General features: G+C 46.4%; 1 protein-coding gene across 1 annotated transcript in view; it reads right to left on the bottom strand.

The window, feature by feature from the left end:
• Positions 1–246: 246 nt before the first annotated feature.
• Positions 247–25,762, bottom strand: part of LOC116838107 (ectonucleoside triphosphate diphosphohydrolase 8-like) — a 69,950-nt gene continuing 44,434 nt past the window's right edge. The window contains exons 2-10 of the mRNA XM_075060678.1: positions 22,625–22,759; positions 19,447–19,564; positions 15,542–15,692; positions 13,481–13,640; positions 12,528–12,761; positions 11,253–11,525; positions 3,884–3,994; positions 2,702–2,839; positions 247–1,925 (exon numbers count right to left, since the gene is read on the bottom strand). Coding sequence (XP_074916779.1) covers positions 1,743–1,925; positions 2,702–2,839; positions 3,884–3,994; positions 11,253–11,525; positions 12,528–12,761; positions 13,481–13,640; positions 15,542–15,692; positions 19,447–19,564; positions 22,625–22,747 — 1,491 coding nt within the window. The 5' untranslated portion in view covers positions 22,748–22,759 and the 3' untranslated portion in view covers positions 247–1,742. The remainder of the gene's footprint in view (positions 1,926–2,701; positions 2,840–3,883; positions 3,995–11,252; positions 11,526–12,527; positions 12,762–13,480; positions 13,641–15,541; positions 15,693–19,446; positions 19,565–22,624; positions 22,760–25,762) is intronic.

The raw sequence follows: 25,762 nt of genomic DNA, 5'->3' as shown, positions 1-25,762 counted from the left end.
CAGGACTTTCTAGATAGTGGCTACTGAATCTTTCCCACTGTGTATAAATATTTATTGGAGCAGGGACTTGAGTCTCATCTATTGCTAGGTGAGTGCCCTAACCCTGGGCTATGGAGTCAGTCTGTGCTGGTCTCACCCATTGACTATTCAAGCATAGGTGGCCGGTGACCCGGTAGGTGGGGGAGGCTAGCCCCCGACCCCACCCCTTGTGCCCAAGGCCCCACATGTCCTGTTCTGCCCCCCTCCCCCCCCGCAGGATCCCAGAGCACCCCTGCCAGCCCCAGCATGCCGGGCAGCATGGCTCTAGCACCAGCTGCCTTGAGTTCCTGCAGGAGGCAGGCCAGCCAGCTCCAGCCGGGCAAAGCACTGGGAACCACAGGAGGGGGCCTGGCTTGGGAGTGGAGCGTGGGCGGAGCAATGTAAGGCTGTTTGGGGAGGCACAGCCTCCCCATGCCTACGACACCCACTGCCCATGTTATTCAAGTATGTTGTGCAAAGTGACAGTGTTTCATAAGAACGGCCACACAGGGTCAGACAAAGGGTCCATCTAGCCCTGTGGCCTGTCTGCTGCCAGTGGCCAGGTGCTTCGGGGGAATGAATAGTTTCAACAGGAGAGACTGAGAAAATCCCACACCAAGATATCCTGTAGCCTGGTAGTAAGCACACTCCTCTGTGAGCAGGAGACCCAAGTGTATTTCCCACTTTACAGCAGGGGAAATTGAACTTGCATTTCCTACATTGCAGCTGAGTGGGCTGACCACTCAGTGTAAAGGTGGTAGGAAATCAGATCCTCTTCCAGCTGACTGGTGGATGCTGCTTAAACCCCTTGTGACTCCAGCCTGATTTTATTTTTGTTTTGGGCCCAAATTATGCAGCAAATTTGTGTCAAATTCACAAATAGTTTTGGGTTGATTTTTCAGCTAATAAACCATATTTTTCTGAAAAATAGTGCTTCGCTCTACTCTTGCTCCCTCCACTGATTGGTTCATGCGAGAGGCTTGTGAGCCTGCTACTGGTTGCAGCCAGGGGCACTAAGGCGAAATTTTTACAGGTATTTAGGCACCCGAAGATGCAGTTAGTCACCTAATGGGATTTTCAAAAGTTCCTAAGCCCCTAACTCCTATTGAAACAAGGGGAGTTCATAAGAACACAAGAACGGCCATACTGGGTCAGACCAAAGGTCTATCTAGCCCAGTATCCTGTCTTCTGATAGTGGCCAGTGCCAGGTGCCCCAGATGGAATGAACAGAACAGGGAATCATCAAGTGATCCATCCCCTGTCACCCATTCCCAGCTTCTGGCAGACAGATGCTAGGGACACCATCCCTGCCCATCCTGGCTAATAGCCATTGATGGACCTATACTCCATGAATTTATCTAGTTCTTTTTTAAATCCTGTTATAGTCTTGGCAGTCACAATATCCTCTGGCGAGGAGTTCCACAGGTTGACTGTGAATTGTGTGAAAAAATTTAAGTTAGGCAGTTAAATACTTTGAAAAAAATTCCACTAGGTGCGTATCAACATCTTTAGGTGGCTAAATACCTTGAAAACTCCAGCCTCAGGAGTTAGTGTCTCCCACTCTCCATGCAATATTGGGCATAGTTTAAATCTTGCTGTGGGGTCAGTTATATTCTGTGGGTACCCACCCCTCAAGTCTCCATTTAACAGGGTGTCTAAGGCCTCTCATTAGTGGAGAGTACAAGGTGTTGGAGCCCTGGCCATCTGCTCCTGCTGAATGGCTCCTACCACAGGATGTATATGAGCAAGCCAATGAGGCAGACAGCCAGAGTCAGGACAATGAAGAAGATGGCAGCGGCCCAGAGCCCATGCTGCTGCCCTTTCACTTGCTCTGGAGCCTCCGCCGGGATCTTGTTGGTGAGGTTCAGCATGTAGCCCAGGGTCCAGCCAATGTCCGTGTTTGCTGCCTGCTCAAGGAAAGAGCACCCTGGTATTAAGGGGATGTCCAGTCCCCAAGAGCTGTGCTCTGCTAATAGGGAGGGATGGCTCAGGGGTTTGAGCATTAGTCTCCTAAACAGAGAATTATGAGTTCAATCCTTGAGGGGGCCATCCAGGTGTCTGGGGACTAGTCCTGCTCCCAGCAGGGGGTTGGATGGATAGATGACATCCTGAGGTCCCTTCCCACCCTCATATTCTATTATTCAACTCTGACAGGGATGCCCAGATTCCTGACCTGCAGTGTGCATAGTCTGCTGCCTGAGAATCACTGACATGGGCATAAGGAACAGACGCTGTGGCAGCAAAACACCTTCCCAGCCCTTGGCTTCCAAACCCTCCCATGGGGCACAGGGGAGTCTGGCCCCTCTTTCTCATCATTGTGGGTCCTCGTCAGAAAACCATGTCATGATTTCTGCCACAACTATGCACAGTCCATCAGCACGCGCAGAAATGCAGCAGGGACCCAGAATCACAGGACTGAGGAGTACTGGTGGAGTTCTCAGGGTGGGAAGCCAAGGATGGCAAGAGAAGGAGTGGAGGCAGGTCAGGACTGAGGTGCACTGGAAGAGCAGGAGCATAGTCACTGCAGTGCCTCATTAAGGCTGGAGAGAAGCTAGCAGGGTGGCAGCCATGCCCTTCATCCCCAGAGGTGAGGGCACCTGTGCCACCACTTGAACCTTGCTGACTCCAAGCAGATTGACGTGCGATTCTTCCTCCTAGCCTCTGCACTTGGACTCTCGCTTACCTTCATCTGGAACTTGATGCTGCTCCAGCTGGTTTGGTTGAATTTGTAGGCATCAAGCAGGAGCACCAGGATGTAGTTGGCGTTGGCACAGTACTCTCGCAGCCACTGATCTTTCTCTTTGGGGTAGCTGGATTTCAACTGGGGGTAAACAGTCAGCACAGGGGAGAGAAGGGACATTAACACCAGCAGCGTGACAGGAGCTCTGAGCCTACAGCAGGGGCAGACTATGTCCTGGCAGCTCCCTGACAGTCTGAGGTGTGGAGGGAGGGATTGATGGCCCACATCTCTCTGGGGTACAGAGACAGGTGCTTGCTCATGGACCAGGCAGGTATTTCCTAGCCCATCAAATGAGCTGTGATTGAGCAACTGGTCTGGCTTCCCCACCCCAATGTTACCCATGTACAACATGCCCATGACCTCATTCTCTGTTCCCAGCGGGACCCATGTCCTTTCTGTCTCTGCACTGCCCTGCTCTCCCCGGCCAGGGAGCTGTGTGCCCACCCCAACAACACCTCCCTTCTGTAGGCTGGATCTGCGCTGAGAGTGTCCCTGTGCGCCAGGCCACATGGGGGGCTGTACAGCACAGCAGCTGGGTACATGCAACCTCAGCAGTGAAAACTCCTCTGGTGCTGACTGGCTGTTCCCACTCCTCGGCCCTGCGTGGGGGTGACATTGGTCATCCTCGGGAAGCTGCAGGATGTTTTCTGCAGGACGGTGATGGTGCTTTGGGTAGTTCTGTCCCCTCCTCTTGATTTAAGTTAATCGCTTGGGACCATTTCACTCCTGATGGTGGCCAGCTGGGAGCCCATCAGCATGGCTTCTGGCTGCCACGAAGAGTACCCCGGAGTAACAGGATGCGCTGCCTCCCACCAGAGTGGGAGTGTGCTGCATCCACAGAGCTTCAGGCTCCTGCCAGCCTGGAGAGAGTGGCTGGGCCTAGGAACTGAGCCTGCACCCCTGTGGGCAGCGCAGAGCAGAGATCACTGGCCCTCTGACTATTGCCAGGGCATTGAGCTTTGTGATATCACCTCCGCCTTCAATAATCCTGGCCTGCCTTTTGCTGTGGGGCCTCCCCTGGGAAAGTTCCCTTCCCCCTGCCCTCTTAGGACCTTTGCTTTGCAATCCCCACAGATGGCCCCTGCCTATTCCACTGTAGCCTTCATCCCCCCTCACAGTACGTACGTCTGTCCAGTTTCTCGCACAGAACTTCTGGACAGTGTCCTCGACAACATCCAGGGGCTGCCCACGGGTCAGGTTGAGGAAGCTGAAGGTGTAGTAAAAGGCAGAGAAGGCCTGAAAAGCAAGAGACCAACAGGTCAATAGCAGGCCTGAGCATGGGCTCTGTTGTTGGTTTGACTTTGAGGAATATGATCCTGTGCATTAACACTAGCCTGCAAGCTGTGCTCTATCACTTCTCCCTTTTACCAGCTCCGGGCAAACCAGTCTAGGATTGCCACCTTTCTCATGGCTGGTAACCGGACCCCTGAGGCCCCGCCCCCCTCTCTGTCCCTTCTCCTGAGACCCCGCCCCCATCACAGGCTCCTGTCCCTCCCAGCCCCAGAGGTGCCATGTCTGAGGTACATCAGTGCAATGTGCACACCCATGAGGGGATTTTCGTTTACAAACGCTCATTTGAACATCTTCATTTTTACACACACACACACATGCACGCATTTGATTCATTAGCAAACCTGTTCTGGGGAGCATAGGAAGGGAGCTCCTCCTTTTGCACATACAGCTGAGGTGAAAGGGAGGACTCCTGGCTCTATTTACACGGATGTTCCGATTGGGGGACAGAGTCCCCTTGTTTGCACTGGTACCTAAGAGACAAGATGGTCCCATCCCGTGCACACACAGTGGGAATGTGAAAGGAAGAGGAACAGAAGGAGGGAGGCATAGCTCAGAGTTGTGAGTTCAATCCTTGAGGGGGCCATTTAGGGGTCTGGGGCAAAAATCTGTCTGGGGATTGGTCCCGCTTTGAACAGGGGGTTAGACTAGACGACCTCCTGAGGTCCCTTCCAACCCTGATAGTCTATGAAACAGGTGCTCCTCCATTTGCTGCACACCTGCCTAAGAGGAGAACATTACTTGCCCACTTCCTGCACCCTGTCAAATTCCAGACTGAGAAACTTTCCCCGGTTGGGCAGCCAGGAGTGGGTGAGACAGGGAGGAGCTGTAGACTGTGATTGGCTTGGCAATGTCCCCCTCCTCCTGAGGGTGGTAAGCATTCACTGCGTAAGGATCTGTAGTGAGTTAAATTCAAATTGGCAGTGAATGCCTAGGGCTGCCACTGTGGAAAACAGATTTAAAAAAAAAAGGACCTTGGGGCTTGTGAAATGGCACCTGACACACAACACAAGAACATAAAAATGGCCCTACTGCATCAGTGCAAAGGTCCATCTAGCTCAGTGACCAGTAGAGGGAATGAACAGAACAAGGAATCATCAAGTGATCCATTCCCAGCTTCTGGCAAACAGAGGCAAGGGACATCATTCCTGCCCATCCTGGCTAATAGCCATTGATGGACCTATCCTCCATTAATTTACCTAGTTCTTCTTTTGAACCTTGTTATGGTCTTGACTTTCACCACTTCCTCTGGCAAGGAGTTCCACAGGCTGACTGTGCGTTGTATGAAGAAATGCTGCTTTTTATTTGTTTTAAACCTGCTGCCTATTAATTTCATTTGGTGACCCCTAGTTCTTGTGTTATGAGTAGTAGTAAATAACACTTCCTTATCTACTTTCTCTACACCGGTCATGATTTTATAGACCTCAATTATATCTGCCCTTAGCCATCTCTTTTCCAAACTGAAAAGTCCAAGTCTTATTAATCTCTCCTCATATGGAAGCCGTTCCATACCCCTAATCATTTTTGTTGCCCTTTTCTGACCTTTTTTCATTCCATATATCTCTTTTGAGATGGGTGACCACACTGCATGCAGCATCCCAAGTTGTTGGTGTACCATGGATTATATAGAAGCAACATGATATTTTCTGTCCCCTTCTAATTATTCCCAGCATTTTTGTTCATTTTTTTGACTGCCATGCACACTGAGGACGTTTTCAAGAGAACTATCCACAATGACTCCAAGATCTCTTTCTGAGTGGTAACAGCTAATTTAGACACCCATCATTTTATATGTGTAGTTGAGCTATGCTTCAAATGTGCATTACTTTTGCATTTATTAACATTAAATTTATCTGCCATTTGTTGCACACACTCACCCAGTTTTAAGAGATCCTTTTGTAGCTCTTCGCAGTCTGCCTGGGTCTTAACTATCTTTAGTAATTTGTATCATCTGCAATTTTGCCACCTCACTGGTTTACCCCTTTTCCAGATCATTTATGAATATGTTGAATAGGACTGGTCCAGAACAGACCCCTGGGGACACCACTTTTTACTCTCTCCATTTTGAAAACTGACCATTTATACTTATCCTGTTTCCTATCTTTTACCAGTTTCAATCCATGAAAGCACCTTCCCTCTTATCCCGTGGCACTTACTTTGTGTAAGAGCCTTTGCTGAGGACCTTGTCAAAGGCTTTTCTGAAAATCTAAGTATCATTATATCCAGTGGATCTTCCTTTGTCCACATGCTTGTTGGCCCCTCAAAGAATTCTGTAGATGATGAGACATGAGTTCCCTTTATTAAAACCATGTTGACTCTTCCTCAACAATTATGTTCAATCTATATGTCTGACATAGATTGTTCTTTATTATAGTTTCAACCAGTTAGCCAGGTACTGAAGTCAGGCTTACAGGCCTGTGATTGCCAGGATCATCTCTGGAGCCCTTTTTAAAATTGGCATCACATTAGCATCCTCCAGTCGTCTGGTACAGAAGCTGATTTAAACGATAGTTACAGACTACATTAGTAGTTCTGCAATTTCACATTTGAGTTCTTTTCGAACTCTTGCATGAAACCATCTGGTTGGAGACTTATTGCTGTATTATGAACATTTGTTCCAAACCTCCTCTAATGATACCTAGTTTGGACAGTTCCTCAGATTGTTGGATGTTAAGTTCCTCAGATCTGTCACCTAAAAAGAATGGCTCAGGTCTGGAATTCTCCTTCACATCCTCACCATGAAGAACCGTGCAAAGAAGTCATTTAGTTCTCTGCATGGCCTTATCGTCCTTGAGTGCTCCTTAGCACCTTGATCGTCAGTGCCCATGGTTGTTTGCAGGCTTCCTGCTTCTGATGTACTATAAAATTTTTTTGCTATTACTTTTTGAGTCTTGGCTAACTGTTCCTTAATTCTTTTTGGCCTCCTAATTGTATTTTTACATTTCATTTGCCAGTGTTTATGCACTTTTCTCTTTCCTTCCCTCACTCAGGATTTAACTTCCACTTTTAAGGATGCCTTTTTAGCTTCTCACTGCTTCTTTTACTTTGTTGTTAGCCACAGTGCTCTTTTTTGGTTCTCTTACTATGTTTTTAATTTGGGGTTACATTTAAGTTAGCCTCTATTATGGTGTCTTAAAAAGTTTCCGATGCAGCAGCTTGCAGAGATTTCACATTTGCGCTGTACCTTTAATTTCTGTTTAACTAACTTCCTGTTTTTGTGTAGTTCCCTTTCTGAAATTAATGCTACAGTGCTGGGGCTGCTGTGGTTTTTGCCTGCCCAGGATATTAAATTTAATTATATTATGGTACTATTACCAAGCGATTCAGCTATATTCACCTCTTGGACCTAATCAAGATGCCTTCTCTCTGGTGGTTCCTGTACCAGCTGCTCAAGAAGCATCATTTAAAGTGTCAAGAACTTTATCTCTGCATTCCCGTCCTGAGGTGACATGTACCCAGTCAATATGGGAATGATTGAAATCCCCATATTATTATGAGTTTTTTATATAACGCTCTCTAATCTCCTGGAGTATTTCCCAGTCACTATCACATCTGGTCAGGAGGTCGGTAAAGATGTCCTACTGCTATATTCTTAATTATGTAGAGCATGGAATTTTTAATCCAGTAGAGATTCTATGGTAGTTTGATGATTTAAGATTTTTACTTCATTCGATTCTATGCTTTCTTTCACATAGAGTTCCACTTCCCCACCAGCACAACCTGTTCTGTCCTTCCGATATATTTTGTACCCTGGTATTACTGTGTCCCATTAATTATCCTCATTCCACAGTTTCTGTGATGCCTGTTATATCAATATCCTCATTTAAATGGAGGTTCACCCATTTTATTATTTAGTCTTCATCATTGGTATATAAGCACTTTAAAACTTGTCTCATAAGAACATAAGAACGGCCGTACCGGGTCAGACCAAAGGTCCATCTAGCCCAGTATCTGTTACTGACAGTGGACAATGCCAGGTGCCCCAGAGGGAGTGAAGCTAACAGACAATGATCAAGTGATCTCTCTCCTGCCATCCATCTCCATCCTCTGATGAACAGAGGCTAGGGACACCATTCTTTACCCTTCCTGGCTAATAGCCATTTATGGACTTAGCCACCATGAATTTATCCAGTTCCCTTTTAAACATTGTTATAGCCCTAGCCTTCAGAACCTCCTCAGGTAAGGAGTTCCACAAGTCTCCTTTTAGCTGTCTGCCATTATACAATGTAATTGAATGGGACTCTCTTTTATTTGATTATTGTTTCTGATCAGACCCGGCCTGTATTTTATCATTTTACATCCTCTCATCCTCACTAGGACATAGAGATTCTCTATTAATAGATCCTCCCCTAAGGGATATCTGAACCATGTGCTCCTCCGCACCTGTCGGCTTTCCCCCAGCCCTAAGTTTAAAAACTGCTCTACAACCTTTTTACTATTAAGTGCCAGCAATCTGGTTCCATTTTGGTTTAGGTGGAGCCCATCCTTCCTGTATAGGCTCCTCCTTTCCCAAAAGTTTCCCCAGTTCCTAATAAATCTAAACCCCTCCTCCTTACACAATCATCTCATCCATGCATTGAGACCCTGCAGCTCTGCCTGTCTAACTGGCCCTGCACATGGAACTGGGAGCATCTCAGAGAATGCTACCATGGAGATCCTGGACTTCAATCTCTTACCTAGCAGCCTAAATTTGGCCTCCAGAACCTCTCTCCTATCCTTCCCCATGTCACTGGTACCTACATGTACCATGACCAACAGCTCCTTCCCAGCACTGCATATAAATCTATCTAGATGTCTTGAGACATCTATTATTATTCCCAGACTGTCTGGATGAAACTGAACAGGTAGCAACCCTAATTCCATCCTCTCGGTGTCCCAAGGGGTAATATGGGCCTATTTGAGCACATGTTCTTATGTAATGTGCTTTCGCATTACTGAGCTGTAAGTGCTAAGCATTATTGTTGCCATAGGGAGAGGGAGATGCTTTCCAGATTTAAAGGGATGAAGGGGAAGGCCTGGTTGAAACTCTTCTGTCAACAGTGTTTTGTGACACAAAATTGGGTTTTAGACTAAACACAGTTTTTCATGAAGAGTCTCTGGTTTTCAGGGAAAATTTTGACTTTCTGTTGAAAAAACAATGTAACCCATGTGGCTAATAGGGAGATATCTCTGTAAGAGACCTGTTGGGGGGGTCGGGTAGCAGTGAGTAGTGTCTGGGTCATTGTTGCTAGGTGGATTTAGCACTCCCCACCCAGAAGCCTCCGGAATTGGGTGTGGTAGTTTTGGGTCTGCTCCAATTGTTCTAATTATTCCCTGTTGCTGGGGTCAGACTCCATGAGGGCAAAGGGGCAACTTTTGTGTAAATGTGATAATGGGGACGGAATTATTTCTGTTTTTCTAGTCTCAGTTTTGTATGTTCTTGTAACAGGGTTTTTTCAAAATCAATATACTTTACTGAGTTAATCAGTTAGTTGACTGGCTAACAGTGATGTCAGCAGAGGAGGAGGAAGAGTCTCCATGGATTCCAGCTAAAGATTCCTGCAAGCAAGTGGAGGGAAGAAGTTGCTTTTGACTCAGCAGACTGTTTAACTTTGGTGATCAGAAACTCAAGTGAACTCAACCTGAACTTTTGAGAACTCTGAGGGCTTGTCTTCACTACAGGGTAAGTTGACCTAAGTTATGCTACTCCACCTATGTGAATACCTAGGGAGGTGGTGGAATCTTCATCCTTAGAGGTTTTTAAGGTCAGCCTTGACAAAGACGTGGCTGGGATGATTTAGTTGGTATTGGTCCTGCTTTGAGCAGGGGGTTGGACTAGATGACCCCCTGAGGACTCTTCCAACCCTGATATTCTCTGAATAATGTAGCTGGAGTGGATGTAGCTTAGGTCGACTTATCTGGTGTCTTCACTGTGCTGTGTCAAGGGGGAACACTCTCTGGTCGACTTCCCTTACTCTTCTCAGAGAGCTGGAGTACCAGGGTCGACCAGAGAGTGCTCTGCTGTCGATTTAGTGAGTCTAAACTGGACCCGCTAAATCGACAGTGTCCCCAGTAGTGGAAATCAGCCCTGAGTTTCTTCTCAGTGTGTTTCTGTGGGGACTGATCTGTTTAGATTTGTTTTCTTTATTTATGCATAACTGTGAAGATAATGTATGTGGATTATAAAATAGCTATGTTATGTTTTAAAATCTAAGTTATTATTTATTATGTTTCTTTACAAGATTTTATAAAGTAGGTACTTAGTTAAGTTAATTCCTTTTATTCATTTTGGGACTTGAATGTGGGGAGATTGACCCTGTGCGATCTCCTGGCTGAAAATCCTTAGAGGCTGAATTCTGGGTCTCCAGCTGCTTTTCTTCATGAATTGAAGTTGTTTTTTTTAGGCACTGGAGGAAGGCAATGAAGTGAACTCTAGCCCACCCAAAGGTTACACAAACACCCACAAACTGTCAATTTTGATTCAGAAATTTGCAGTGCCTCATGGGAATTGTAGTTCAGGTACCTCATCCCCTTTCTCCTCCATGGGCTATGCAACCCAGCCAGTCTACACCTCCATGGGACTCCCATGATGCACCAGCAAGATGGGGAGATGATGGGATGGGAAATGTTAGTCCAGACAGCCTTGACAGAAGAATGGGGCATGAGGCACCCGAACTATAATTTGCAAGCCAAATGAAATATTTAAATTTGCTTCCACAAACTGAAACAAGTCTCCAAACAAACAAACAAACAAACACCTCCAGAAAAACCCAACAAACCCTGAGAGTTTTTAACACAAAGTTGAAATTTTCCCTAGAAAGCTCCTCTCCCTTCCATTTTCCTACCACTGCTAGTGAAGGGTCACCCTGGGCCAGGTCACCAGTCCATTCTGAAAAGCACTATGATTTTTGTTTTGCAATACACATTCCCTCTCTGTGCTGGCACATAGGAAGCTGCATTCCCTTTGCTCAGGGCAGCAGCCAGCCTGAAATGTCCCCGGGTCTGGGGGGATGCACCTCTCACCCTGGTGTCAGCTGTGCACAGTTGTCTGAAAGGGCTGATATGGGCTTGCTGCATCTGAGTTTGGGGTTCTAGCTCAGTCCTGGGCAATTAGGAGCTGTGAGGGAGGCATGCTCAGCCTCTCTGAAGGGGCACAAAGGGTCACCCAAAGAGAACAAGGGTTTAGAGATTGTTCAGAAGAGGGGTCAGAGAGGATTTGCCTTACAAAGAACTCCCCGTTGACCAGGGGCTGGTAGATCCCATCGAATGTGCAGGATTGACTCTGGCCACATGCCGTGAAGTTGAAGATCTGTTTGATGGCCATACGGCACTCGGTGGCATTCCCTGTGCCCACCAGCGTGGCATTCCAGGAGGCTTGGGACGGAGTCCATGCCTGAGAGGCCGTGCAGGGCATGCTGTGAATGGAAGCTGCTGTAGTAGTTTCCTGGTATCCTTCAGGGTAGCAGGGGTGGTTAACTGAGCCCTGGACCCTCATGTTCTGGGAACAGTGAAATCACATGGTCATTCGTAGAATGAAGACTCATTCCTATCCCCTGCCCTCATTAAATATGATGGGGCATTCCAGCCTAAGGGTAGTAATGTACTGGGAGTCAGACAGGGTTGGCAGGCAGCTCGGTGAGAGGTTTTCCTTTAAAGACCACTGGCCCAGCTGCTGGGGCTTCTTTCTATGAAGTTGTATTATCACCAGATTTATTGTTGGCTTTGTCAGCCCCAGACCTATCTGTGTGTCTGCAGCCCCCTGCTCTCCCTCTCATGCAAGCCTCTTGGGGCTCTGGATGCATGCTGAGCTGCATGGGAGAAGAGTGCAGGGGCTCCTATAGGCTACAGGTGTTGCCAAGCCTCAGGGACCCAGCAGCCTCCCCAACTCATCTGGCAAAGTGCAATTCAGGTCCTTCGGCATTGCGCACAAACCCTCATGACCATGTGGCCTCTAAGATGAGCGTAACGTGATCCCCACTGAATCCCTATAAATCAGGAGGCTGAATGGTAGACAATGCTAGAGTCTCTGAACCTGGGAAGTGTCTGCAGCCTTGACAAGCCCCCTGCCCTGGCCCTAACTCAGGGTCCCCACAACGCATAGGTACCTCTGTAGCCACAACTGGAAATGGAATCTCCTTCTCCTCCCTTGTACATCTCAGAAGGGCAGCATTGATCAAACCCCTCCCATTCTCCCCACTGTTCCTGCCTTACAAGGCCTCCATCAGCCAAGCCCTTACTTCTCTCCTCGTCCCCCAGGGATACCTTGAAAACTTTCCCAGCGTCAAGCCTCTGCTCCCCTCCTCTCTCCCATGCTCCTCCCAAAGCCTGCTTTATACCAGATGCTGATCCTCATGACCCCTCCCACTAGGCCCTGTGGAGCCTGCTGCAGATGCTAAGCCCCCTCTGATGCTACTCCCTGTGCTCCTATTTGCATTTAATAGAAATAAAATCTTATTGATAGAATGGGGTAAAGTCAAACTGCTACCAAACGTTCTCTCACTTCTGTTATTTTCAGGATTAGCTGCTTCAGCGCCTGATTCTGTCCATAGCAGAGATAGCTGTGTGTGTAGATAGTGTAGGTAAACCCATAGAGCCTAAACGTAGAGGCTTTTGTCTGGTCAGTAATTGGACCAATGGGGATAAAGCTGATTTGGGTTGATGCTCCTCCGAGGTCCAGTGCACCCAGGATCTTGGCTGACTGAGGATGGATCCAGTCACGTTGTTTGGGGGAGTACTGCCAAGACAAAACAGGGATCACATGGAGATACAGTCCAGTCTTGAGTTATTTCTATGGGATGCGGGCTATAAGAACCGGTATAAAATCAAACTGAATTGAATCAAATAGAATAAAACAGAAGGGGTTAACTGCACTGCAGAAGTCACCTGCCTACAGAATTTGAAAATATAGTCTCTGAAAACTCTTTGAACTGAAATTTGATCTGGTTTCACCCAGGAATGACCCTTGATTTCCGTTTAGTGTTTAACAGGGAAACTTATTAATAATTTTTCCTTCTCTTTCATCTGTAGGCTTAATAATAGCAGGTTTGTTTGTGTCTGTGTCATCTGATGCAGTCTCTGGGATAATTGTTGTACTGAGGTGTCAATAGCTTATTGGTCATGGGGTTTTTAACTATAACATCATCTGAGAATGATATTACATCATACTGGACTATTGGGAGCTGGCTAGCTTGGAGGTTGATACTCTAATAGGATAAGGAACCTTTCACCCCTATGTTCCTAGCAGTAACCTGTCTGAAAGTTTTACCATCTGACGGCTGCTTAGTGTGGTAGCTTCCATACAAAGCTAGATAGTTTCTATCTAGTCCTTCCTGGGCATTATCATTGTGGGCTGCTGTCAAGTACCTTTCATCAGCCTGAATTAACTTAAGCATTTAAGAATCTAAAATAACAACAATAGCAGAGATGGGTGTTTCCATCTCCCACTAGCCACACCTTGGTGAAGGAATCCAGCAGATAGTTGATGGTGATCCAGCCATAGGCTCCTTCCTCTTCCCCTGTAATGATCCGAGCCCCATGGAAATTCACTGGATACTGTTGTAGGGTCTTAGTGACTTCATTCAGGACTTGGTCTGCAGCTGACTTGTTTTCCATGCTAAAGGGAATGCAAAGGAAAAGAATCACCAAAACAATGGAATCAACAGCACAGAGAAAATGCAAGGACATTCTATTCATAGATTTTGGATTTTTGCAGCAAACATTCCACACTGCAGGAGATTGGTAGTTTGGTAGTTTACTCGTTTCTTTCTGCTAACTGAACGCAAATTGCATTTTTGTCTTGATTTGGAATCACGTAGATAAAAGCAAGGTAAAAATAACACTGCTTTCCTTCTTTCATGGAACATCATCTCAGGATCTCTATATTTGTTTCATACCATCTGTCTTTATTTGCTTTAAGTATTTCATAGATTTGTAGATTTTAAGACCAGAAGGAATCATCATGCTCTAGTGTGACCTCCTGCACGGCACAGCTCATATAATTCCTGCATCAAGCCCAGGAACTGCAGCTGAACTAAAGTGTCTCGTTTGGAAGACATACACCTTGGTTTGAAGACTCCAAGTGATGGGAAATTCATAGCTGCCAAGGCCAGAAAGGATCATTGTGCTCATCTAGTTGGACCTCCCACACATCGCAGGCCACAGAACCTCACCCACCCACTCCTGTGATAGACTCCTAACCCCTGGCTGAGTTACAGACATAATTAAATCATGATTTAAAACTTCAACCTATAGTTATAGTCTAACCTGCTATAACACAGGACATAGAATTTTCCTGAAAAGCTTCCTAGGTCATATCTTTTAGAGACACATCTGTCTTGATTTAAAAACGTGTAACTTATCAGCTTTGCTGAATTCTCCATGAAGTGTCAGAGCCAAACCAAGATGCCTCACAGCAGCAGACACTTGTTCCCCATTTTGAACCTAGATTTTGTGGCAAAGTAATGAAGCAAAGGACAACCACAGGACTGTTACTAGGGTGCTGTCCATCTGAGGGGGAACTCATTAAAGGCTGTAATTACACTGTCTATTCCCAGACGAAATCTTTAAAGACAGCAAACTCTTTGTAATTTTATGGTTATAAAAGACTGTGGGAGAACGGATGTTCCCATGGTTAGAGTGCTAGCCTTTGACTTAGGAGACCTCTGTTCATTTTCCTGCTTCACCACAGCACCAGTCCTGTGTGACTTTGGGCACGTCACTTAGTTGCTCTGGGCTCAGCTCCCATCTGTACGGTGGGGGTAATAGCATGGTCCTGCCTCGTGAGGAAAAATACATTAAAGATTGTGCAGTGCTCACACAGTACAGTACCAGGGGCCATGTATATAATTCCAAATTAAGGATGATGCTTTGAAAGTAACAATTCAAAGTTAAGGTTCCACAAAATCCTCTATCCCGGCCTCTCACCTCCCACAACCACCACTACCTGCAGGGCTGGCTCCAGGCACCAGCGAAGGAAGCAGGTGCTTGAGGCAGCCAATGGAAAGGGGCAGCATTTCTTGGTTGTCAGTGGTGAGTTCCTCAGTCCCTTTCTTCCTCTTAGAGCTGCAGCCGAAGTGCCACCGAAGAATGAAGCGGCATGATTGAGTTGCCGCTGAAGTGTCGCCAATCGGCTTTATCTCTTTTTTTCCCCGCTTTGCTGCTTGGGGCAGCAAAAAAGCTGGAGCTGTCCCTGACTACCTGGGGTCTGTTCAGCGAGAGAGACTCTATGTGGCTGGGTGGTGTCATTAACAGTGAACTTTCCCTCCCCCTGCCACGTCCAGGGCCAGAGTCCCAAGGGCTCAGCATCCCCAGTCAGGGCCATGTTTTCAGGAGAGTTCAGCACCCAGCATGCACCCAGTGTGCTGAGCTCTACTGAGGATCTGGTCTCTTTCTTTGGTGCTAGAATGGGAGGTAAGGGTGCCTGTGAGTGCTGAGCTAGCTGTAGCCATACTGGGCTGGGGGGGTTGTGTCAGCACAGACAGCCTTTTGTTTACCCCAGAGACCCTGTGTTATTACCTCAGCAGCCTCATGCCTGCTGTAGCTCCAAGGTAAACTGGTACCTCCCTCTGTCTCTCATCAGGAATGACCTTCAGGGCCTCCTCTAGACAGCTCCGGAGGGACACACCAGCTTTGGGAGGGTCATTGGCGTAGCTCGATATGCCAGGTCCTGGAACATAGTTATGTTGATAAGAGTGACTGGGGATGGGGCAGGGTGCAATGAGAGGACGTAAGGGGCTGAGGCCTGGTACCTCATGGGAGTGTGATGGGTAACCTGCCTGTGAATCCCTCAGTAACCACATCACTCAACTCTCTGCTTCGCCTCCTGAAGCATGATCATTAGGTGGAAGGAGCCAAGTGGCATGCAGGCTGTGCTGTAGTGGGCAGTCTCTCTCTCAAGGCCAGGAGACAGGGACCTCCTTCATCCTGGCACTAGGCAGCACAGGGTGGGTTATTCTGGAAGCCAGGCAGCCAGGCATAATCATAGGGTCTGCTTGTGTCCAGAAGCCTCAATAATGAATTCTCTTTATTTCATTACAGACTAGCCCTGGCTCCCCTCTACTGGGAGGTAAGATCATAGGAGGCTATATTGTGCCTGTATGGCACACTTCTGTGCTGCAGGGGACACCTGTAACCTTTCAGTGCTTCTCACCATGCCAGCACAGTACCCAAATCTGTGGTCAAAACTCCTACATAGGAAGCTCACAGCAGAGATACAGGCCGCAGAGTCCCAGCTCAGCAGAGGCATCTGCGTTCATTGGCCCCCATTGCCGCCATTTGTTCATGGAGACCAGAAGAGGAAACAGGCCCAGAAAAAAAAAGCAGAGACACTGGATTGTTTCAACCTCCCCCAAATAATACAGGATAAGTTTAGCAACAGGTGAGCAAGCAAAGACTCCAGGGCCCAGCCCTGTCTGCTAACGGGAAGCCTGGGATTTCTGCTTGACTCAGCCTCCCTTTCCAGCACCACTCAAAAACTGACATTGGGAGATCTCATTTAACCTGGGAAAATTATTGCGCAGTAAGAGTCCCTCCTGCAGGGAAGTGGGAAAAGCCCTGCAGCAGCAGATGAGCTTTGCTCTACCGATTACATTCTGGCACAAGATTTCATGCCATGTTGCTCAGGGGACTGGTGGAGTGGTGCACTGAAAGCTGTTTTTGAAGTTGTAAGTGGTCACTTTTAGTCCTCAGGGGTTTTTCTGGTCCTGCTTGTAGGTTAGGGGGCTCTGTAAGGAAGTGTGCAATCTGACTCTTCAGTCTACAGCGAGGTTGAGTGAGATGTGTTTACCTTAGGGAACAGGCTGCTTTATTCGCTCTTGTTCTGGGGTTCTTGTGTGTTATTGTTCTGAATTCTAAGAAATAAAGTAGTGTTATATTTAGGACTGTCAAGCAATTAAAAATTAATTGTGATTGTGTGATTAATTGCACTGTTAAACAATAATAGAATATCATTTATTTAAATATTTTTGGATGTTTTCTACATTTTCAAATATATTGATTTCAATTACAACACAGAATAAAAACTGTACAGTGCTCACTTTATATTTATTTTTTATTACAAGTATTTGCGCTATTAAAAAACCAAAATGGTATTTTTCAGTTCACCTCATACAAGTACTGTAGTGAAATCTCTTTATCACAAAAGTTGAACTTACAAATGTAGAATTATGTACAAAAAAACTGCTTTCAAAAATAAAACAATTAAAAATTTTAGAGCCTTTAAGTCCACTCAGTCCTACTTCTCATTCACCCAATCGCTAAGACAAAGAGGTTTGTTTACATTTGCATGAGATAATGTTGTCCGCTTCTTGTTTACAATGTCAAGTGAAAGTGAGAACAAGTGTTCTCATGGCAGTGTTGTAGCTGGTGTCGCAAGATATTTATGTGCTAGATGCGTGAAAGATTCATATGTCCCTTCATGCTTCAAACACCATTCCAGCAGACATACGTCCATGCTGATGACAGGTTCTGCTCAATAACAATCCAAAGCAGTGCAGACCAAAGCATGTTCATTTTCATCATCTGAGTCAGATCCCACCAGCAGAAAGTTGATTTTCTCTTTTGATAGTTTGGGTTCTGTATTTTCCTCAATGGAGCACTGCTCTTTTAAGACTTCTGAAAGCATGCTCCACACCTCGTCCCTCTAGATTTTGGAAGACACTTCAGATTCTTAAACCTTGATTCAGTTAGAAATCTCACATTGGTACCTTCTTTGTGTTTTGTGAAATCTACAGTGGAAATGTTCTTAAAATGAACTTGTGCTGGGTCATCATCCAAGACCTCTATAACATGAAATATATGGCAGAATGCGGGTAAAACAGAGCAGGAGACATACAATTCTCTTCCAAGAAGTTCAGTCACAAATTTAATTAACACATTCTTTTTTCAATGAGCGTCATCAGCATGGAAGCATGTCCTCTGGACTGATGGCCAAAGCATGAAGGGCCATACAATTATTTAGTATATCTGGCACGTAAATACTTTGCAATGTCAGCTACAAAAGTGCAATGCAAATGCCTGTTCTCACTTTCTGGTGACATTGTAAATAAGAAGTGGGAAGCATTATCTCCTGTAAATGTAAACAAACTTATTTGTCTTAGCGACTGGCTGAACAAGAAGTAGGACTGAGTGGACTTGTAGGTTCTGAAGTTTTAGGTTGTTTTGTTTTTGAGTGCAGCTATGTAACAAAAAAAATCTACATTTATAAGTTGCTCTTTCACGACAAAGAGATTGCACAACAGTACTTGTATGAGGTGAATTGAAAAATACTATTTTTTTAATCTTTTTACAGTGCAAATATTTGTAATAAAAAATATACACTTCGATTTCAATTACAACACAGAATACAATGTATATGAAAATATAGAAAAACATCCAAAATATTTAATAAATTTCAATTAGGATTCTATTGTTTAACAATGCAATTAAAACAGATTAATTGCAATTAATTTTTTAAATCATGATTAATTTTTTTTAGTTAACTGTGACTAATTGACAGCCCTAGTTACATTGTAACCTTCCAGCAAGAACATTTTAATTGCTCTCTGTGTGTGTGCCATGAACATAAAAGCTGGCAGGGTTCCTTCACCACAGGCGCAGTGAGCGCTAGCAGGTTCGAGGAAGACTCTGGAAATCCATATCTTCATTCCCAATGAGAAGCAAGACTGGAAGCCAGGGATTCCTCTCTATCTTTTCCCTCAAGGGTAGTTGCAATGTTCCTATCCCCTGCTCAGCCAGAGCAGAGGAGGAAAGGTTGGTGATTACCCTCTTGGAATGCAGAACTCAGTGATAATTCCTGCATTCCAAGGGGGTTGTCACAGTGTACCTTGCCTCTGGTGGTACGCTATAGTGCACTCTATCACTATAAGAGGAGTGAAAACCTATGCAGATGCCATGAAGCCACCCTGAGCTTCCACTCACAATAGATGGAAGGTCACTAGAGGTGGGTTCTGTTGTCCCTCCCATTATAAGTGAATCCAGACAAGGGGTGAGGGATAAGCACTGTGGACTCATCTCTCCACGCAGTGTCACTTCTTTGGCTGAGTTGCCTGTGTCTATAGACAAATGTGGCTAGCTGTGATGCACCCCAAAGTGCTGCGATTTTGGAGGCTGCCCTGAAAAGTTCCTCCCCAAAGCTCAAGGTCAGGTTGATTTGCTGTGGCCAGAGGCTGTGCATGGTGCCAGGGAGCAACTGAAAACAGGAATCCCTTGACTTCAGGCAACCTAGATGCAGCAATTCTTGCTGTAACTACTGTGCTTCCCCAGTGTCAGTAGGGCACGATCGTCCTCTGTAGAAGAGACATGTCCACCAGACTCTTACACTCATCCAACATTTCCACCACCTAAGTGCCATTATGCATAAGAAATCTCAGAGGAGGTCTGAGCCCATGGTGTTTCCCTCACAGAGGGGCAGGAATACTGACCTTTGACATTACAGGATAATGTCTGGCTGACCACTCCGGTGTCATTTGTTTTGTCAGATGTCCACTGGTAGACGAACAGAGAGGTGTGGGATGAGCCTGCATCGAACACCATCCCGTACTGGAAGGCATAACCAAAACATGATGGGTCCGGTAAGCCAGAGCAGAAACTGGGCCCTTTCATCTCCCTGCACTAATGTTTGCTCGGGGGCTGAATAGGTCAGCGAGAGTTAGAGGCATGTGCTTCTGCTCCTTAGCCAAACAGGCCCTCTGATGTCATAGAATCATGGAAGATTAGAATTGGAAGAGTCTTCAGGAGGTCATCTAGTCCAACCCCCTGCTCAAAGCAGGACCAACCCCAACTAAAACATCCCAGCCAGAGCTTTGTCAAGCTGGGCCTTAAAAACCTTAAAACCTGTGCCTCAGTTGAAGGTAAAGTAGAAACAGGTAGGTCCCTTGAGCATGTTGCCTCAGCTTATGTACACTGGCTACTCCACTGAAGTGAACCGTTTCCAGCCCTGCCCCTGCAGTCCACAGACCAATGATAATTTACACCATCAGTGCAACTGCATTTTCTTTATTGAGGTTTTACTGATCTTTTATTTTCTTTGTTGGTTTAATGTTCGTCAGTGTGGTTCAAAGATGCCATATTGACAGCCCTGGGCCTGAAGACCTCACCCCACAAAATACAGGCTACAATGATGTAAGCTTCTCCCGCCCCTGTCCTTCTATGTGCCTCAGCTCTGTACATGTCTGGGGGTTGAGGGAAGGTCAGTCACTGCAGTGCTCATTGGGAACACATGTATGTGCATTGAGACCAGAATCCAGAATTTCTTCTCAGCAATCTTTCTCTCAGTGACTGCACCAACAATTCCATCATGCAACATCACAAACTCAAATCTGTGTAGTCTTATGTCTGTGGCATCTACAGAGGCTCTGACATGTTACAGGACTTTGCTGTAGGTAGAAGTTTCTCAGAACTTTTCAGAGCATGGGTCACAACTTACTAGAGATTCCCAGACAAACACTATGCTAACACAGAGTTAAGGTTGAGAATTCATATGAGTAATTTAGGGTAAAATACATCACAAGGATTGTGTAAGTATTCCCAAATCCAAGCATTATAAACCTGGGAAATTCAGAGTTAAGGTTACACTTAAAAAAAATCTAAATATGTTAAGCTCTGAAACTGCACAGTTTGGGTACCCACGCAACCTTAACTCTGCCTTTATGTGACACCATGTCAGATCCATAGGAGTATGATGCAGGCTTTTGAGTACATGTGGTCCCACAAGAGATTAACTGATTTGGAATTATGGATTTTCTTTTTCTTTCTCCCTATCCTCGTGGTGAGCCACAACTGGCCCCTCTGGACTCCTATCTCAGGGACGCCTCCTCTGATTCACAATCACCCAGACCACCTGATCTCCCATTTGCTATCTCAGGGACCACTTCCCCTCCCATTCATGGTTATATAACATCTATATGGCAACTATGACAATTGTTTACATGAAAAAGTAATATTTGGAAAGTCTTTAGGCTGGGATTTCCAAAGAGATGTAAGGGACTTAGGTGGCCAAATCTTGAAAGACAACGGGGGCTGGGCACCTGAGCTCTCAGAAAGTCCCAGTTCAGACGTACATTAAGCTGTATGTTTATGGGCTGTAGCAGCCAGAAATAAGGAGACTTAGGCTGTGTCTACACGGCCACTTTCAGCTCTAAAACTTTAGTCGTTCAGCAGTGTGAATTAAAATACCCCCGGGAGCGACAAAAGTTTTAGCGCTAAAAAGCATCAGTCTAGACAGCACTTTATCGCCAGGTGCCATGCTCCTGTCGATACAACTACCATCCCTCATTCAGGGTGGTTATTTTTTATCGCTGGGAGAGCTCTCCCCCAGCGATAAAGCATGACTACACTGCCCATGTCACTGCGTTGCCACGGCCACGGCCACGCTGTAATGTGGGCAGTGTCGTCATACCCATAGAACCACATGAGCACCCACCTGTCTTTGCAGACCACTGCTGGAGCACTGCTGTTGTAGGATCAAGTGGAAGGAGGAAGAAAATTTGGAGTGAATGAAAATGATCTTCACAGAATGTCTACTTCTGACATTCCCCCAGAGTGGTAGCAGCGTAGATATGGCCACCTTCTACCCTAGCTTTCTTATCCAGGGAGTCCCATTGGGCTTAGGGTGATCAGACATCCTGATATTATTGGGATCATCCTGATACATTGGGGCTTTGTCTTATATATGCAACTATACTCCACAGGTGCCAACTTTTGCCCCACCCCCAGCCCCAGCCCTGCCCCAACTCTGCCCCTCCCTGCCCCTATTGGATCCCTCCCCAAATCCCCACCCTGGCTCCAACTCCTCCCCCAAGTGTGCCGCATTTCCCCTTCCTCCCAGGCTTGCCACACGAAACAGCTGTTTCGCGGTGCAAGCACTAGGAGGGACGGGGGAGAAGCAGGACCGAGCGGTGCGCTCAGGGGAGGAGGCGGAGCAGAGGTGAGCTGGGGCAGGGGGGACAGGGTGGGGTTTTTCCCCGTGGGTGCTCCAGTCCTGGAAAACCCATGGAGTCGGTGCCTATGCTATGCCCCTCTCCCCCAAAAAAGTCCCAATTTTTCACACTTGCTATCTGGTCACCCTAGCTGGGCTTGCATGGATTTAAACAGAAGGCTGAGCACATAATGGTCCAGCTCCATGTTAATTTCTGTGTCTCCACCAAGTCTGTCACACAGTGTAAGCATCCTTTTGAAAATATGCTGGGATTCAGCATTGGGGATAGCATTGGGGTGGGTCCTTAGTTTGTAAAGTCACAAAATGATGTTCTCTTCTTCCCAGGTGGCCCACACAGAGGTCTTCGGTTAGAAGTTTGTAGAGTACCTAGCACAATGAAGCCCTGATGCCGACTGAGGCCTTTCATTCCAACAGCAATAAAAATAACCCTGCAATTTCTTGTGTGATCTGTTGTATTTTTGAAACACATGTGGGGTTCTGCCAGTATTTCAGTTTTTCTTCAGTATACAGGGAGGTTGGGAAGTCTATACCTGCAAAGCTATGGCAATGCATTTTTGCTTGTTGATAAAAATATTAACTTATACAATTTTTGGTAAACTCTGAAATTTCCAAGCACCCATACAATGCTACTGGCCTCCATATTCTGTAGCTCAGGGACTCACCTTGTCGTGAGGTGCAAAGGAGACATTTTGGATTCTCACCAGGCTGAGAATGAGGACGATGGATGAAGACACAGCCAGCGCTACCAGAATGGCAGGGATGTAGCGTCTCAAATCGATGCTCATTTTAAAAGTCACCTGCAAACACACACATGCAGAAAAGTAGAAGGGCAGTTCAAAGGGTTGGTTGGATGTGGCCACGGGGGATCATTGCTGTTTAGCAGACAGCAAAGGTTTTCTATCTGCAAAATGCGGATCATGATTCTGACCTGCTTTGTAAAGTGCTTTGTGATCAATTAATGCTGTAGAACAGCTAGGGTTTATCTTTATCCCTCAAAGGCAGTGTTCCACTCTGGCCATTCATGAGTCAGCCTCTGTTTTTACATTTGAGGCTTATTTTTGCAACTGGACATTTTGGAGACATACAGCTGAGAAGTCCATTCTGATCCCTGGACCTGAGCCCTGTGCTCTGCCCTACCATTGCTAAGTTGGACTTTATCCTCAAATCAATGAAAATGCAATGCAAAAACTACCACTGTAATTGGCACTAACTGGCTGCTTCAGCAGAGGCTGAACTTCTCCTTCCACTGTGACCGTGGACTCCTTAGCTCGGGAAGCTGGCTATTAGGTGTGGGCTGGCATGGGTGAAGTTTGTGCTTCCCCTGCCAATGTGGTGCTGTTTGTTAGCATTAATGGAAGGGGCAGTGTCCAAGGCTGTTTGACCCATGCATCCCCCCGCACTAAAGGCAGCAAATGATCTCTCATAAAGGTTTAACAGCTTGGAGCCTAAATGCAGCTATCACAAGACTTAATACCATGGAAAGAGCTGGCAAAGGTTTGCCAGCTTCCAGCTACCTTATCTCAAATACAGTGTGACCTGAAGAAAAATGCATCTAGGGCAACCCTCATATACAGTGAAGAGAAGAGTTGAACTCAAACCTTCCCCTGCCCCCACAACCAAGCAGCTCAGCTGAAAGCTGAAGGTCAGGGATATTGTCTTGTGAGGATCTCAGAGCATTTGCAGAGCAAGGCAAGGGCAGAAGGTTTTTAATATTGCCCAAGGAACTCCAGGTATGAAACAGATTGTGCTGACTAAATCCATCAGATCCCACATGACTGATGATGATGACAACTGTAGTAAGATGAGGCCCTGAAACATGAACCCTTGGTATCAGAGGCCTGGTGTGAGACCTGAGGAAAGGAATGGTCAAGGCATTGTTAACATAAAGCAAAGTTCAGCTGTGAGCCAGAGGCAGGCCCTGCTCACAAAAGTTGACAAGAAGGCTGCTAATTGGATGTATACACATATTTAAAGGATAAACGTGGACCAGGATGGCACCAGAACAGTCACATTCCGCAAAAATAATGAGGAACAGGCTGACTCATCCTAAAAGACAGGGTCAAAAGGACAGACTCGTTTGTTCGAACCAACCTGTACCAGGAGAGAGGCAGCACCACACACGCAGAGAGGTTGTACTTGGGTACATCAGGAGTGATGTGTAACTTGTTGTACCTGTGTATAAGAATGCATCTCTGAGTGGACGTCTTAGTCCAGCCTAGCGGGCAGTGGAGAGTCCTGCCACTGACTGAGCCGGTCCATTGTCAGGGGGCACATATTTGTAGTATGTCCTGTAGAGTCTGTGGGGAACTATTGCTGTGCTTCATTTGACAATAAACCTGGCCGGGTGCTTTCGTACCTTATTAGAGTCTGGGTCACTAGGGGTTCTCTAGGGGTCTGCTGTGCCAGTGATCTGCAGAGCTGGGGCAGGACACAGAGGGAACACACTCACGCAGCCGACTGTTACAACATTGAACAGAGCAGAGCACCACACTGGTGATGTCTGACAGCAATTACAGTAGCTGGGTTTATTTTGAAGGGAAAGCCACAGGGGAGGCCATTGGGACAAGGGAAAATTGTATGGAAATATATTGAAATTTTGCTAATACTCACCCATGGAGGATCTATGGGAACAAGGTGGTGACCCCAGTGGGAACTGTTATGGGAGGCCTTGTGACGGCAGATGTTTCATTTAGTTATTTATTACCCTGGTTGGTAGGCATCTGTCACCGTGGTAGCCAGGGGTGCTTTTCATGGTGTGGAGTATGTCATTTCAAGCAGGTGGAGAATCAGACTTCACTTCCCTAGAGTCTCACAGACAGAGGACGGGGAGGGACTTGGCCATCTGGCAGAGCCACCAGGGTTCATTGTCTCACACTCCGCATGAGACCTATGTACACCGATGTTTGGCAGCTCTTTATAAATTGGCCAAGTCCATGCTGAACATGACCAGAGGCAAATGTTCAGTCGGACTCACCCTTCCCTGGACAAACCATCTTGTGCAGCCACAGAGCAACACGCTGCTTGCAGTGTGCTGCAGGTGAATCATTACCACCACTGTCTTACGGTTGTCTCCCAGTCACTATCTCTTTCCTTGACTGTGGAGGGGAGGAGAGTTTGCCAGCCTCTGAGATGTGGAAATCCCACGCCTGGCTGTACTGAGATCTGGTCTCAGGGGTCACCTGGAGGGATGCAGCATCATGCTTCAGGTTTTCCACTCCAGAGGGTTTAGAGCTGTGGAACCTTTCCGGATTTAAGGCAGACTGTTGCCGTGGGGAGCCAGTGGCAATGAGAACTTTGCCAAGGGTCTCCCTTTGAAGATGGGTTGTGATTATGCTACAGCACTTGGCCTTGGCCAAGACAGCTTGTATTATCACCCTGGGTGGAGAAAAGCTTCCTGCAAGGGCAGCACTCTTGTGTACTAACCCCACTGACTCCCGCAGAATGACTTCATGGGGGTAAATAGCCTTTTCCCCATTTCCTCCAATAAACTCCCTCTGGATCCTTGTAAAGTGAACTGTACATTCCAGAGGTTAAATTATAACATCTCATTTGCATCCCAGGTGATAAGGAGAGGTAATGATTACCTTTAATTTCCTAGTAAAGAGAATTAGCAAAGTGTTCCTATTTCAGGCTTCATATTGACCCTTCTGCTTATGTCATGTGTGACATAGAAGGGGTTACCCAGAGTCTTTCTGCACTGGGGGCGCTCTGAGGCCAGGTCTACACTGCGACTTTAAATCGGTTTAATGGCCGATATACCGATTTAACGCTGTATCCGTTCACACGACGTCGTCATTAAT

Source organism: Chelonoidis abingdonii, chromosome 24 (assembly GCF_003597395.2).
Source record: "Chelonoidis abingdonii isolate Lonesome George chromosome 24, CheloAbing_2.0, whole genome shotgun sequence".
NCBI classification, from domain to species: domain Eukaryota; kingdom Metazoa; phylum Chordata; order Testudines; family Testudinidae; genus Chelonoidis; species Chelonoidis abingdonii.
Note: the sequence above shows the minus strand (reverse complement) of the source record. Positions and strands in the feature narration are given on the sequence as shown.